The sequence below is a fragment of the Equus przewalskii genome, chromosome 8 (assembly GCF_037783145.1).
Source record: "Equus przewalskii isolate Varuska chromosome 8, EquPr2, whole genome shotgun sequence".
Taxonomy (NCBI): domain Eukaryota; kingdom Metazoa; phylum Chordata; class Mammalia; order Perissodactyla; family Equidae; genus Equus; species Equus przewalskii.
The window spans coordinates 38,120,045-38,136,887 of record NC_091838.1 but is presented as its reverse complement, the minus strand read 5'-3'; the positions used below and the strand labels follow the sequence as shown (position 1 = coordinate 38,136,887).

The following is a 16,843-nucleotide window of genomic DNA, read 5'->3' as shown; positions in this document are numbered from 1 at the left end:
CTGCTTTGGCAGCCCAGGATGTCACAGGTTTGGATCCTGGGCATGGACCTAGCACCACTCATCGAGCCATGCTGAGGGAGCGTCCCACATGCCACAACTAGAAGGACCCACAACTAAAAATATGTACAACTGTGTACCAGGGGGCTTTGGGGAGAAGAAGGAAAAATAAAATCTTTAAAAGAAAAAAAAGACATGTTCTAAGCAACAATTTAATGTTACCTTTTATTTTGTAACAGTCTAGTGAGAGTATGTTTTATTGAAAATATTTGTTTTCTCATCTTCTTAAATTCTTATTGTGTGTTATAGATATAGCCATAAATTCAGATATAGATGATGGGTGGTAATACTTGTCACTGTACCAGTGTATCTAATGATTATTTCTTCTAACAATAAAGTATACTGATTTGCCATCAGTGGTACAGTTCAGATGGAATAAAGACGGAGACGCACTCTGTTTTGAAGGAGTTTGGACTCTAATTCTGAAGGGTCAGATATGGTCGCCAAGGTTGGCAAATGTGATTCCACCTCAGCCATACCCTTAGACCTCACAGTACCACAGAGGATGGCTGGCTGTTACTCCTGGACACTGTTTCCGCTGTTTGTGCCTCTTCAAATATCTCATCAGCTTCTGTGGTTTTTGTGTGCTGGCTGTTACTCCTGGACACTGTTTCCGCTGTTTGTGCCTCTTCAATTATCTCATCAGCTTCTGTGGTTTTTGTGTGTTATGTATGAGCTTACAATTCACAAATCTGTGTCTCTAGCCTATTGTGTCATAATAACACATACAGTGTGTCCTTTACCCCTTCCTGGATAAAAAAAACTTCTTTAAAGTCAGAAAGGTCTTATTAAACTTATTTTAACAGTAATTTTTCTGTCTACAGAATAAGTATTTATTATAAAAACTTTGAAAAGTATAGCAACTAAAAGAAAAAATTAACATTTTAGTGTTACTTTTTCTAGTCTTTGCATTTATTAATGCATGTACTTTTCCTATATAACATTGTGAGTAAATGTTATAAATGATTTTCGTGAACTTTCACTGAATGCAGTGAGCATTTTTGTCATTAAGTATACTACAAAGGGACTTAAAACAACCACACAGTCATCGTTATCCTTCTGTAGAGCTGAACCTTATGTATAGAGGCATTTGGTCAATTTTTGTTGAATGAATAAAAATTATAAACCTGTGGTTTGTCATAACTCTGTAAAGAAGATCTTTTTAACTTATGTTCCAGAAATTACATGTAATAAGGTATATATTTTTTCTGGGGATAAGTTTCAGTGCGTGTGTGTATTAATCAGATTTTCAATGGATCAGTGACTCCCAAAATACTTAGGAACCACTAAAAGAAGTTCCTAATTTAGGGACATCGAACAAATGAAGAAGTCAGTATATATGAAGATGGCTTCTATATTGTAGACAAACTTACTGATCTAACCATCTCTGTCCGTAGAAGCTTTACAGTGAAGCCCTCTCCAGCTGTTAGAGTGAGGTTTCTCAGCGCCCCTGCCTTGCTTTTTTTTCCCAGTAGCAAGACTTTTCCCAGTACTTTCAGGGTTGCTGCCTGACCAGAGGGTCTTAGCTTTGACATCAGGTTGACTTCAGAAGTTACTGGAAATGCTTTTAATATTCATTTAATAATCACTCAACAAGTAACTGGTAGGTACCTACTCTGTGCCCACTGCTGTTCTAGATGCCAGAGATATAGCAGTGAATAAAGCAAAGTCCATCCTAGACCCCTCAAGATGCTTGCGGTCTGGTGGAGAAATAGCGTTCTAGATATATCAAGGTGTGTATTTTACTGATAATAAAGTAATTTCTAATACTTAGAACATTCCTCTGTGTGGGACGGGGAGCGGGAAGGTGTTCTCAATTTCTGAACAGTCTATTACAAATGGACTTTGCTTCCTACCCTGTTTATAAACGGGTGAATGTTATAAGTCTCCACATTTATAAACGAAACAGTTTTAATGTTGATGCATTCAATATCCAATCAACATATATTTAGCACCTAATATATAGTAGGCATTGTGCTAAAGACTAGAGACACATGAAGAAAAGACGGATAGGTCCCTTCCTTCGCAGAATTTATAGTCTGGGGAGGAGGTGAAAGGCAGAAAGATTGATGAAAGCTTCAGTTGCTCTCTAGCGTGAAGAGGACGGACAGGTATGGTGACGGGCAGGTGGTTTTCTGTCAGAGAACTTGAAAGCAGTTGTTTATGCAAACTTGGGAATCGGGGAAGGTCTTCTGGAGAAATTGATGACTGAATAGGGAAAGACAGTTTAGGACTTTTGCCCAAGTAAAAGGAGTGGGAGGAAGGGTGTGAGTGTCCTTGCCAGAAGGAACAAGGTACAAAGGCCCAGAAGGAAAAGAGAGCAAGAAGTGTTCTAAGAACAAGAGAATTTTGATGTGGCTGGAACAGTGTGTGATGTGAAGCGTGAGGCAATCAGAGGCCAGGTCGTGAAGCGCTCTGCATACTGAAGAATGTGAACCTCATTTTGATGGCAATAGGAAAGAGTTGAAGCAGGATTAGATTTGCATTTTTAAAAGATTTCTGCAGGTTTTAGCATAGGTGGTGAGTGGGTGTCAAGACTAGATGGGGAAGATGGAATAGGAATAGGAACAGACAGTGGGTAGATTTCTTAGATATTTAGAAATTGGAATCAACAAGACAGGGTAGATGATTGGATGTGGGAATGAGTGAGAATTGAGCTATGCGACTGACTTCTGAGCTATCTAGCTAAGGTAACTGAGATTGGGAACACAAAGGTATTTTGAGGAGGGAAGGGAAGGGAATGGGCGGTTAATGTTTTTCCTTAAACCTGTTTTAAAAATTTCGTATTTCTGGAAGTGAAAACTAGTTGCCATCTGTTAACTCTTTCTCCATCCTCTCTAGCTGTTTCTGAAATACTGATAGTAATTATTTTGAGGATATATATAATAAAATATGTAATTTATCAATAAATAATAATTAGATGAAAACATTAGTCTTTTAATTTTTTTGACCATTCCTTTCTTAAAAATTATTGTAGAGGTTAATGATTTTTTCTGTATAATATTTCTAAATATATTTTTTATTGGAATTTAGTAGTAACTTCATCAATAAACAGCATCCCTATTATATAAACCAAGAAACACATCTGCTTAACAGATAGGTCGCCGTTATAGTCTTCATTTGATCCTTGTCAGGTTAATCTACGCAAAAACAATAAAGTTCCTTAGCCGGTTAAAGCCAGTAACGCTTTCCTGTAAACAGCTGTAACTGAGAAAGTGGAGGAGCTGGAGGCAGGGTTACTGGGGAGCTGTGCTTTGTGCTATGCCTGAGAGGACAGTAGGCTCCAGGTTCAGTGAGCATCTGAGTGATCCATCTAAAGACAGAAGTTCTCCTATTGTCAGCTCCCAAAATACCATGTTCAGAGGTGAATCAGCTTCACCTTCAGAACTAAGGTTTTTTTCAGATGGGCACTTCTTTGTTTTTAGGATCTATTTGGTATGTGGTAAAGTAATGCTCTACATTAACCCTTCGTGGCCCAGGCAAGTGAATTACATCTCCACGTAAATCACAGTACCGCTTGGAATAAAAATGTATGTACTTTCATGGTGGTTCTAGAGTTTTAAACGCATGGGAAGATGGATATAATCGATGTCATCCGTGAATGTCAATTATGTGTTCTGTTTAGAGAAACTTCATTACATTTAAAGACTATGGACATAAGCTTTGCATTCTCACATTTTGGAACTTAAATATTTATTTAAAAGAAAACTTCTGTAATGTGTAATGATTTATTAACAACTGCAATATAGTAATTTTTATAAGATTCATTTTTGTCTTATTTACTTATTTTATACCTTTGACATGTTTATTCTAAAGAAAGTTCTCCATTTCTGTAAGTGTTCCAAACTGGCAGGGGAACCTTCCTAAAACTTAGCCCCATTCCGATCATTCCTTGACTAGAGTCCCCAGTGCTTTTCTTCTCTTTTCTTATTTCTTTTCTTTTCTTTTTAAGGAAGATAAGCCCTGAGCTTACATCCACCACCAGTCCTCCTTGTTTTGCTGAGGATGATTGGCCCTGAGCTAACATCCTTACCCATCTTCCTCTACTTTATATGTGGGACACCTGCCACAGCATGGCTTGATAAGCAGTGTGTAAGTCTGCACCTGGGATCCGAACTGGCGAACCCTGGGCCTCTGAAGCCTAGAGCGTGAACTTAACTGCTATGCCACCAGGCCGATGCCTCAGTGCTTTTCTACTGAGTACAGACTCGTTCCCCTTTCACTCAAGGCCCCTAACAAGTATCACCTCCAAGTACTTGTCCTCATTTTATTTTACAGGATTTCCATGCATGTGTCCTATAAACAATCTGAACAGGACTGCCAGCCCCACTAATACATGCTATACTTCCCCTGCCCCATTGTCCTCATTCATGCTCTTCCCAGAACAACTTACCTTCCTCTTTCCGCCTGTCTCTGCCTGCCAAACCCATATGTAGCTTTCAGAGTCAATTTCGGATACCTCTTTTGAAGGCACAAGGTTACCCTTTGGTCCCCATTCCTCCAGCTAATTTTAATCCCTGTTTACTCTTTAATGCTCTGCACATAGTCCTTCTCAGGGCTCCCTTTCTGCCTGTTTCTGAGGTGGTCGGTGTGTTCTTGTCAGTGTGAAATCTTTTGAGGTAGGAGTTGTGTCTTTCTGTCTCTTGCAGGCACCTACAAGATCGTCTTGCTTGGGGCAGTCACTGAGTTAGTAATTGTTGAGGTGAATTGTTAACCAGCACTGCAGTATTCTTTCCACACCAGCAGTGATGCCGCTCCAGTTAATTGTCTATGAGTAGAGATGAATGTAACTTTATTGAAAATATGATTTACATAACTATTAGATTGTAGTTAAAGAGTAACTATAGGTTGCTCTATTAAAATACCAGATTTTAAAATTAGTGAAAAATAGTTTAGTAAAGTGGCCAGTGGCTTTCTTACATACTATTAATACCTTGATGGAGATATAGAAAAGTTATTCTCACAATTAATAGCAGTAGCAGCAATAACACAATGCTCAGAAATAAATGAATAAGAAATGCATGGTATAGATGAATAAAACTACCAAACTTTAGTATGTGATGTAAAAGATTTTGAGTAATTATAGAAACATTACTGGATAAGAATACTGAATATTGTGCAGATTTCAGCTCTATCCAGATTAATTTCTAAATTTACCTTAATCCTAATATAAAATCTAAGATTCTTTTTTTGAATAACTGAATGATACTAAAATTCATCTGTAAAAATGGATAGGTAAGAATAGTTATGGCAGTTTTAAAAAGAAGAAGAATTAAGAGGTTTGAAGGATGAGAAGTTCTTTATCAGATACTAACTGATAGTCTTACAGCAATTTGGTTTCAGTACAAGATTTAAGATATTGTTGGGGACAGTATTAGAACCCCAAATAGAGCTTTTATATATAATTACTTCATCTATTATAAAGTAAGCATCACAAGTCACTGGAGAAATTATTGATTGTTCAATAAGTAATGCTAGGAAAATTGGCTCCTGGTGAAGGGGAGAAGCAAGGCTATATCCTCACCTTTAATCCTAGTAAATTCCAGAAAGAATAAGTGGTAAATATCATCAGAAAAGAAATATAGGTAAAACTAATAATGGGATGTAAAAAGCCTTTGTAAAGCTAAAAGAAATGGAAAAATCAGAGGAAAAGATTGATAATATTTGATTATGTAAAAATTTAGAAACATTTGTATATCAAAACATAAAATTAAAAGATAAGGGACACTTTAGAGGAAAATATTTGCCAAATATAATAAGCAAAAGGTTACTCTTAGTATATAAAGAGCCCATAGGAATAAAATAAGTACTTAACATTCCAATAAATTAATGGGCAAATGTGAACAAAGAAAGCCATAAAGAAATACAAATAAGAAAATGAATATTTAAAACTAATATCAATATAAATTAAAATAGTATAGGTTAAACCATGATGAAACATCATTTTTACCTTTATCAAACTAAGAAAGATTGAAATTTATTGCTTACTTAAAGTTGGTAAGTGTATGATACAATGGACACACTTATGTGTTACTTATTGATAGGTATGTAAATCAGTGTGAACTTTTTGAGGAAGCAGACATTTTTACTGTTTGATACAGTAATTCCACTCCTGGTGATCTATCCTAAAATAATGGAGATACGTAATGTATTAGTCGTTTCTTGCTGTGTACCAAACCACTTCAAAACTGAGTGACTTAAACAGTAAACATTTATTATCTATCAGTTTCTGTGGGTCAGGAGTTCCAGTGCAGCATAGCTGGGTGCCTCTGACTCAGGTTTTTTCACAGCCCAGTAATCCAGATGTTGGCCAGGGCTGCACTCATCTTAAGGCTTGACTGGGAGAGAATCCACTTCCAGGAACACTCATGTGGCTGTTGGCAGGCCTCAGGTATTTGCTAGCTGTAGGCTGAAGACATCAGTTCCTCACCACGTGACCCTCTCCACAGAGCTACTTCAAACATGGCAGCTTGCCTGTTTGAGAGAGCTGAAGTTCTATTCTTTTTGTAACCTAATCTTGAAAGTAACATCTCCTCACTTCTGCTGTAGTCTGTTTGCCAGAAGTAAGCACTGGGTCCAGCCCACATTCCAGGGGAAAGGATCACACAAGGGCATGAATATCAGATGAGGTTTTTTAGAATATTTTAGACACTGCCTCCCACACAGGTTAATATACAAAGGTTTTTGTCATAGTTTTTTTTTTAATTTATAATAGAAAAAAATGGATAATCACATATACACAAAGAAACAAAGAAGCAATTTAAATGTTCCACAGCAGAAGTTGTTTTTAAATTGTGCTACATCCACATAGTGGTAGTATAATTGCATAATAATGATAATTTCCACCTTTTTTGAGTGTCAGTCATTTGCTAGGCCTTTGCTAGATAGTGTATAAATATTTCTGACCCTGACAACAACTATGTAAGGTGGTGGTGGTGATCCTCATTTTACAGATGAGAAAAACAGATGCCAGAGACAGAGTAGCTCATTGAATTCTCAGCACTGGAATGTCTTTATAGGGTTATCTGGCTTCAAAGCACTATGACCACACTGCCATTTAAGTGTGCTTATGAAGAATATTTAATGACATGAGGAAGGCTACAAAACTGTCTTTACAAAGTGATCCATGTGTGTGCACATTTTATTTACGTCTAGGGAAAAAAAGTCACAAGTGTTGTTTTTCAGTGGTAGAATAATAAAATATTAATTTTTTAAAAACTTTTATTTCATTCTAAATCTTCTACATTTTCCATGTATTCCCTTTATAATCATTTTTTAAAAATCAGTATGCTTTATAAAGTATTTCAGCTCTCTCTACTTCTGAGGAAAAATCACTGGCAAGACTTGTGCACAGTTGTATGTGAAATTGAAATTTTACTTGGTAATGATTCATTCCCTTTAATCTGCTCTTCTAGATTACTGATCTCTCTTTACCCAACTATCTGATGGCATCATCAGTTGGACTGCTTCCTACCCAGCTTCTGAATTCTTACTTGGGTACCACCCTGCGGACAATGGAAGATGTCATTGCAGAACAGAGTGTTAGTGGATATTTTGTTTTTTGTTTACAGGTGAGTTTAAGACCAAGGGTTGTCTTTTTTTTTAATTTTCTTTTTGTATGGCATTGCTCATTTAAACCTAACAGATTTCACTGAAAATAATATAAGAAGATTTTTCCTGTTATTTCAATTATACTTGATATTTTGACAATATTTACATTTTTAATTGTGTGATTAGAGAGGTGAATAGAAGTCTATAGAACTGAATTGACACTTACTGAAAATTCTCTTTAAACAAACAAGGGAATGACATAAATAGAGTTCTTTTTGCATTGATTATTTTCAAAGTCATCACTAAATCAAATACTCTATTTTGAGTTAATGTGACATGTTGTTAAAAATGTTTCTGAAGATAATTTTAATAAGATTTTGTGGGATTGGGTTTTCATCTTAGTTACTGTGTCTTCAAATTATTGAACTCTTCTATTGATATTTTTTAAGGGTATTATACTGGGAATGTAAATTTTTTTCTAGGATCATTTGGTGTAGAACAAAATACTTTGTTTAGAAAGTGTTGTATAAAAAGTGTCTATTCCATTATAAATCCAAATAAGATTTGTGTAATGGATTATTAATACCATGCAAATTGTAATATAGTTTGGAGTACGTTCCATATTGGAGATTGATAAAAGAGGAAAACCTTGCTACATAGGCAGATTTATTCAGTGTCTTTCAATTGTGTACAGGAAGAGTTAAAAATTCATTTCTTTAGTTATGATATATTTCATTCCTGAGATTTACCAAAATATAAAATCACTGTAATTTTTGATGATTTAGTAAGATGATGACAATGATGATAGCTAACCTTTATTAAGTGCTTTATGTAGATAATTTAAGCTCATTTAATCACTACCGAAACCCTAGGAGGTACATACTTTTATTATCTCAAGCCAATTGTGTACATATCTTTCCAGTTCTGTGTCCAGAGATGTCAACATTGGTAGCTTGAAATTGATCCTGGTGTGGGGAGTATTTAGACCATGGAAAATAGCAAGAGCTCCAAATCAGGGCTCCCACCTCTGATCTCTAAGAGCTAGTTTATCACCACACCAGTGGATAGTAATTTGTCTAAGTCACAGCTGAAAGGCATAGAACAAGGATTTGAACCAGGGCAGTCAGCTCTAGAAACCATGCTCATAACCAATAGACTGTAGTCGACTGAGCAGATAATACTGAGATAGCTGATTTAACTTATTGGTCCCTTAACTTGCTAGTTTTAATTTATACTGTTATTGAATATATGGTATCATATTTCAAATTTACTGTTAGTGGCATTATTCTTGAGTTTTGAAGTACTATATTGTATTAAAAATACTATGGTAAATAAAGCCAGAGTTAATTTTCTTTGTGTTTATGCAGTACAAGTTTAGTAAACAAACTAAGGCCAGGAATATTTACATTGGATTATAAATAAAGCTCGTCAATAAAATGGCTTGCTTTAAGAAAAATTTGGAATATTTTTGATATTTGGGAGTCAATTTTTATTTTTCTTCACTATTTTATCTTCAGAGCTATATTTTTTTAGATAACCTGAATCTAGGTTTAGAGTTTTTATTATAATAGTTGGCTTATTGTTACTAATGTAGTATACTAATCACACATTAAGCTTTCTGTTATATCTATGTAATAATTTATGTTTATAATAATCCCTAAGTACTATAAGATTCTGACATACCATGCATTCTCAGATAGAGTTTTCTTAGTATATATTTTATGTTTTTCCAGTTTCCTGCAAATGAGTAATCCATTTGAAACATCTTTGTTTCCTTATGTTATGTTTGAGTAATTAGAATTTGTCATATTAGTAGCTTTCACAGGATTTTCTCTATTTGATACTTTATATTTCTATACATCCTAGTAAATTACTCAACTATAATCAGGGGAGTTACAGTAGAACAAGATAATTGATGTATTTATCAGTGGTGCTTTTAAAAATATAGAGTCTTCTTTTTTTCCAATAATTTCTTAGCCTTTTGTTTGAGCTGACAAATTTAAGCTTAGGATACAAGACAAGGGAAAAAGGCAGATATTTCTTAGCCCAGGCATTTATGAAAACAGTAACAACCACAACAAAAAAAAGTGAAGGCATATTTATGCCTCAGTTTGATTTATTGATGTTACTTAAAGTTTAGTTTATTTCAGAAAAGATTTAATGCAGTTCACAAAAGATATGTGGGAGAATAAAAAGAGAGAGAAAGGAAGTTATCTTGAAGGGGAAAATTAGCATAGGAAAAAAGGATGCAGCTTAGGTTAAAGTTAGTATAGTAAGTGTATTCATGAGGTTCATCATTTTTGCTAGAAATGAGGCACAGATTTGCCTTTCAGCTTTATAGCCACCTAAAGAGAATCCACAGTGTCTGTAAAATTAAAATAATACAAAATAGATGTTCAGAGGAAGCCACAACTATTTCTTGTATGGAAATCCAACTTAGATTCTGTGTCTGTGAATTCAGTTACTCTTTTCCATTCCCTATATTTTTCTGTGTACCCACCAGCCAGAACCCCAATCCTGGTAAATCCCAGTTTTGATCTGCGTTGCACCTGTTCTTTTGGGGAAGTCATACAGCCAAAGATTGGTAATATTTAATTCATGGTTACAAACTTCCAGCTGGTTTCTCAACACTGCCACATATTATAACTCTTTCTTTTGTTTTCCCACTCCCCCATTTTCCTCAGTGACTCCTTCAAACTTATCTTCACTCTCCTTGCAATTTCCACTCCTTTCCCTACTTCCCTCTTCATTCTCAACAGATTATCTCTCTTGCTTAACAGAACTCTTCAAATGGGAAACCCCTCAATTTCCATGTAAGAAATCTGCTAACCCTCTTTTGTTCTGCTCATACTCTCATCCTGCTTGACAGCTAACAGTGGAAGAGATGCCTTTCTGTATAAGGCTTGTCCTTCTACTTGTGTTTGATTCTTTCATTTTAATAAGGAAACTTTTTTAAACAGTTGTCTTTTTTTTCTTCTTCTTCTTTTTTTTTTAATGCTTCACTGGGCTGAGAAGGAGGGCGTGTTGGGAAGAGTTAATACAAATTGCCAGGCCCTGGGGTCCACAAGGGCATCTGGGGAAGAGCCCATGTAAAGATGTAGCCAGTTCGCTCTTGCTGGGAGCCTGAAAGAGTTTTTCACTGGTCTAACCTTACTTTCTGTTGCCTTGCTGCATCCTTCCCTCAAACCGTCATCACTAACCTTGTCTAGAATCAGATGCACTTTCCGTTTCTCATCTAGCTTGACCTCTTAGCAACCTAAGATTCTGTTGACCATGCCTTTTTAAAACATTTTCTTCCCTTAGCTTCCTTGATGCCACTATCTTGAATGTTTTTTTGTTCTTGGCTGCTCATTTATTATCAGCCCCTCCTCATCTTTTCATCTCCAAATTGGTGGTCCTTAAGATTCTAGCCTAAGCTTTCTAGTCTCACTCAGAATTTTTCTTCTTAGCAAATTCAGTTACTGTGTTGGCTGCTATTATGCTTATTTATGTAAGGACCCCTAAACACATCTTCAGCTCAGCCTTATTTCCATAGCGTTAGACACATTCACTGAACAGCTTTGGATACTTAACAGGCACCTCAAATTCACCATTTCTTAAACAACTTAGTGTCTCATCCACATCCTCTCCAGTTAGTTCTCTAACTTTTCCCGTCTCTTTACATGGTGTCACCATCCACTGATTAAGTATCAAACTTAGGGTTTTCAATAAGTTAGTTTTGTTTTTTTTTAAGAGCTGACATGTCAGAGAACAAACACAAGATTTAAAGAGCCCCGTTTAAAATACCTAATTTGCTTAGAATTGTGTTGAGTAATGGGTACTCACTTAATGGTGCCCCCTTGCACAAGTTCAGAGTTCCCTGTCTACACTCACCCCTAGGATGCTCTGCCTCTGCCCTTTCCCCACCACCTCAACACTTGGATTTAGAATATATTTCCCATAAAACTGTTGAAATTATGAATAGGCTTAATTGAAACAATGGTATGTTTTAGGATAGCTCTGGTTAGAGCAGCGTTTGAAACTTGCTGGTACATTGAACACCTGCTCTAACCTTGTTTTGCTGAGAATATTTGCTCCAAACTCGAAAGAACTGATTTACAAATGAACCTTGGAATAAATACCATTTAAAAGATGTGGACTGCTTAGACATTCTTTTGAATTATATGTAGCATGTTAAAGCACAGAGGACTACAGCTTCCCGTTGGACAGTGGGAGAAGCCCACATGGTTTAAGGGACTTAACTGAAATCCCATCACTAGTGAGTGGCTAAACCGAGACTGGAACCTGACTTTCAGTTTGGTGCTTTTTCTAATATCCCTTTGACTGGCACTTTTTCCCTCATCATCATAGTTTCCTTTGTTTTTCCCTAAGTACAGACAATTTCATGTTCATAACCTTGTTGATTTCTTTGGAAGTTTATTGGCATTTCATTTTTTTAAAGTGGTTCTTAATATTTTTAATTTTGGCTGCATCAGGTAGTTCATTTGCAAATGGTAGTACTTTTCCCTAAGTGGGCTTAGAAATACCTGTGGACATTTATAGTCATGCAAAGATAAAATGCTACATTAATTACATTAATGTTTAATTATGTTAAAATTTAGCTAGCTGTTACCTCTATGGTAAACATTTTTTATTCCTTGAACGAAGCTTTTTGGTAAAAGAGACAAGTTTGACTTATCTCAAACTAACATCATTTATATGGACTAAAAGGGATGTATGCTGGCCTTGTGTTAACCTGATATCATATAATGGTTACCTACAGATTTGACTCTCCACTCCCAGTAGAAGCAGCCAAGGAAGAATAAATGACAACTGTGTGTAAATCATTTAAAAATCTGACCTGACTGTATTTGAGAAGCATCCTATTTGAAAAATTTCTGAGCCAAGTATTTGTTGAATTTATTTCTCCCTTTTCTCTTTGTAAACTATTGTTAACTGTAATGTTTTACTTTTATTCACAGATTATTGTAAGTATAGGCCTCATGTTTTATGTAGTTCATCGAGCTCAAGTGGAATTGAATGCAGCTATTGTAGCTTGTGAAATGGAACTGAAAACCTCTCTGGTTAAAGGCAATCAACCAAATACGAGTGGCTCTTCGTTCTACAACAAGAGGACCCTAACGTTTTCTGGAGGTGGAATCAATATTGTATGATTCTAACAAAATGTGTGACTGTCAAGAGCCAAGTGTGCTGTCCGAGGTCTAGTGGTCACCTCACTAGGGGACAGAGACAAGTTTTAATTGTATTACGGCACAAACAAAACTGACTAGTTTTTAAATTGCACAGTTTTTTTAAAGCAAGAATCATTTTCTGGGTATGTAAGTGCAAATGTAGATGCAATTTTGGCTGCACCTCTTTATCATTTATTATGCCCATAATGGCCTATAGGTTTGCACTTTAGTGTTTTTTCTTTGTTTTCTTTCTGGGTACTTATGAACAGAGAAATAACCTAAATATTTTTCTGCTTAGTGTCTTTATTTATAAAGTCTATGGATAGTTGCATTTTTCCTACTTAGAAAGATGGGTAAAAGTATGCAATCTGAAATGTATAATATTACTCTATGTTCTTTGCTTTGGTAGTCTTTCCAGAAAGGATAAACAGTGTGTTTTGTTTTGTTTTATTGTTTTAAGTGGGACCACTTTGCTTCCCTTTTCCTTACTAGTTAGAAAATAGACGTTAACTTTTGGTTGAATGTATTTTTGTAAGCATCACATTGTTGCAGGGCCATTTACACCTGTTCACACAAGCTTAAATCCTACATTGTGGGACTGAAGTGCTCTTAAGATACCTTTTTATTTTCACTGTGTAATATGCAAAAGGGAAATTAATGAGTAGTGGCTCAAATTAGAACTTCTGTTCTAATTCCATTACATTAGCTTTATCCTCGTTAGATCTTTCATCAAAGGGCTGTCGCATTGCAGTCTTACTAAAATATTTTATTGAAATAAAATTTTTTCCTTTTATATTTATAATTAGGCTTTGAAATAAAGATGCTGTTACTTTAAAATGATGGGTTTACCATCATTGAAGATGTCACTCAGGTGGCCTTGCTTGATCAAAAAGCCTTTTTAAAAATCCGAGCTTTAAAATCATGTTTATAATTCCATTGAAGTATATATGTATTTGTCCCCATAGTCTTCAGCTTTAAGACTATAAATATAATGTTAACTTAATACCCAAATCTGTATTATTTGCCCTACTATAGAGTAGATTTATTTTGTTTGTTTTTCCGTACTTGTTTTTCTCTGATAAGACTCAGGAATTCTGAAATGTGAAATTAAGTCTCTCAACTCTCTCTCTCATGGCATGAATTGAGTGTATTTATAAATAGCACTTATGAGTATAGCATACAGTAATTCGGCATATGATTCATATGACATAGGTATTATTCATTTATCACCTTATAATTTTAAAATAGTTTAATTGTACTTAGTGATTAGTTTTTTTACAATTTAGATTATAGATAGGAATGCAGATTTTCTGGTAGGTATATCTTTTTTGGCTATGAAGATCCCACCTTATCAGAGACCTTCCATTTGCCTTTTCATTAGGGTAAAACCTTAGCCCTGATTTCATAAAGTGTGAAAGAATTCTTTGGAAGCAGATTATTCTAGTCTTATGCTGGAGATGCATTTGATCATTTTAATGGATACTTTTTTGCCCTGTTGGAGGTATAATTGTTTTCCTTTCTTTCATAATACATAAGTTTTCTTACCTTTGAGTAACAGTGAAGTTCATTTATATGTCCATACCAAGAAGACCTCAGTGCAAATGATGAGAGGTACCTGGGTTTATAGCACTTAATTGGCCTCCAAATCCTTCCTGTTATTGGTAGGAAAAAATATAGTATTGGAATGTTCTTGTTCTTTTTTGAATCCTGATTACTTGTTTAGCTGTTTTTGGTGTTTTTTTAGAATGATTTTCGTTTCATAATCCCAATGAATAATACGTTTGATTTATTCTTTTCTGTCTAAGTTGACAATATTTTTCTTGCGCTTCTTGTTTGTTGGTTAGTTTTTGTTAAAGGAGTCATTAATTTAAGATCGCTACTTTCATACTTGTGTTATACTTCATGTATTTTGAAGTGCATTTATTTACTTAGCATTTTATAACTTGAATAATTTCACCAAATGAATACCTTTTGGTAGTTTGTAATGAGTTCTTCCAATTGTTGCATTTTGCTTGGTACTTAAAATAAATATGTAAAGCTAAAAGAGAAATAATTTTTCTGTATTCTGCCAATCATAATTTTATATAATAAAATCATCCATTTTTACTTAAAATAGTATGGATTTACTATTTCTAAGATACTGAAGCTGCAGTTTTCCTTTTCTTCATCATTTCCAGCCTCCAAGTAAACAACAATCCGTGCTATTTGATAGCTCAGTTGAGTTGCTGGGTCTTTAGATGTGCTAACTGTAAATTGTATAAAGCATTGCCATGCCTTGTTCACTTCATCTTCAACCCTGTATCCCAGATTTATGGCAGCAATACATTTCTACAGAATCCTTTCATGTTGCCCAGATATTGCCTCCAGTCATAAAGTATATATTTATAAAATAGATGTTTTGGATTTCTCAGACTGTTTAGGTGCAATGTAAAGTAGCTTTATGCACAGTTTAAAAGGCATACAATATACCTAATTTCCAAATATGAGGAAAAATATGTTCTATTTTTAATTCTTTGGGCCTTTCCCTAAGTTTTCCACAGTTTGTGGTTTATTGTGATTGATTTTGTTTACTCTTTGCCAAATTTTGTCATGTAAATTATTTTAAACATCTTTTTAAAAACATATACATAATAATTTAGTAAGTGTTTTCATCTCTGTTCTTATTTGATCATCTGATTTGTGAAATAACTTGAAATCTGTACTCTTTGGTTTGTGAAAATAGTAGAACAACATCTCTGTTATTAGAATGTGTGATTTGAGTTTATGTTCAGAATTGACCGTGTGGGTTTGTTCAGAGTCAGCCGTACTTTCATGTTATCACTTTGTAACCAGCGGCAAACCTTTCTAAAATGGCTTTTCCCTGATAGGGTCAAGTATATGACTAGAAAACATTTCCTCCTTGAGAAGCTATTATTAAGTTCAGTAGTTACTGTTATTTACCTTTGCTGTAACTGAGCTACGTGGTTTAGCTACAAGCATATCCCAGCATTTCTGCGTTTTTAATATGCAGTGCTGATTTGGAGTATTCTTGGGAAAGGTGCTATGGCTTACATATGTCAATATTTGTTGGCTGTGGGACTTTCTTTAGAGTCACTAGGTATTTCTTTAGAAAGTCACTAGGTATGTGCCAGGTTGATGCAGGTAAATCCTTAGATGCATGATAAATCTATGCCATTCAAAACGAGCGACATTTGCAGAGAAAAAGAGAGGTTTATGTGGACCTCAGGAAGAACGATACTGACCTAGGTTGATGACCTCGGTGATGGAATTTTATTTCAGAGAGAGGCCACTCACTGAATCATAATGATGGTCAGAATGACACTATCTGGTCTTTAGATTTTACATTGCTGATTTCTGTTATAATAAACTATTTAACATATAATTTTCTTAAAGGTCATCTCTTTAAGCTGAACGGCCTTTAAAGAAGGGAGAGGAATCACCACAGGATATTTAAAACTCCAGACTTCCAGTAACCTCACATACTGAACAGAAAACTGTTAACTTACTCCACAACTAAATTACGATTTGGTAATTCTGAATTGCAAAGTGATTGCTGCTAACTATTTTCTAAGGTAACTGCAGATTAAAAATAGATAATTCTAAAGGTGAATCAGTAAAATCTCTTGATAATTGGTATCCTAGATCACTTGTGTGCCTGAGAAAATAAAAGGTAATGTTTTATTTCCCTTCTCTTTCTTTCTTTCTATAATGTACTGGATAGAGAGACATGTTCCATGGGAGGAAGTGATTCTGGAAGAAGGGAGGACATGCTCCTAAAAATGGGAATGCTGGTAATTGACCCTAGAAGGGGGTGGTTATGGTTATAGCAGAGGCCCTATGGGAAAGTGATTCTGTCTTATGTTGGCAGTTACTCTTCAGTTTTTTTTTTTGTTTTTTCCTAATACCCCTAAGTCATGAATTACCACTCAAACAATTGTTGGTCATTTGTCCCAAGCTGCAGTAATGTGTATGATGCCGTTCATAATGTCAAAAGACTTAACCATTCTAATTTCCTGTTGGTCTCTACTCTGTTTCCTTGAGAGCACATTCCAGCTGCCATAAAA

At 35.2% G+C, this 16,843-nt stretch overlaps 1 protein-coding gene across 1 annotated transcript in view; it reads left to right on the top strand.

Annotated features, from left to right (window-relative positions):
* Positions 1-16,460, top strand: part of TMEM64 (transmembrane protein 64) — a 28,349-nt gene extending 11,889 nt beyond the window's left edge. The window contains exons 2-3 of the mRNA XM_070631700.1: positions 7,473-7,628; positions 12,570-16,460. Of these exons, the coding sequence (XP_070487801.1) occupies positions 7,473-7,628; positions 12,570-12,761 (348 nt within the window). The 3' untranslated portion in view covers positions 12,762-16,460. The remainder of the gene's footprint in view (positions 1-7,472; positions 7,629-12,569) is intronic.
* The last annotated feature ends 383 nt before the right edge of the window (positions 16,461-16,843 follow it).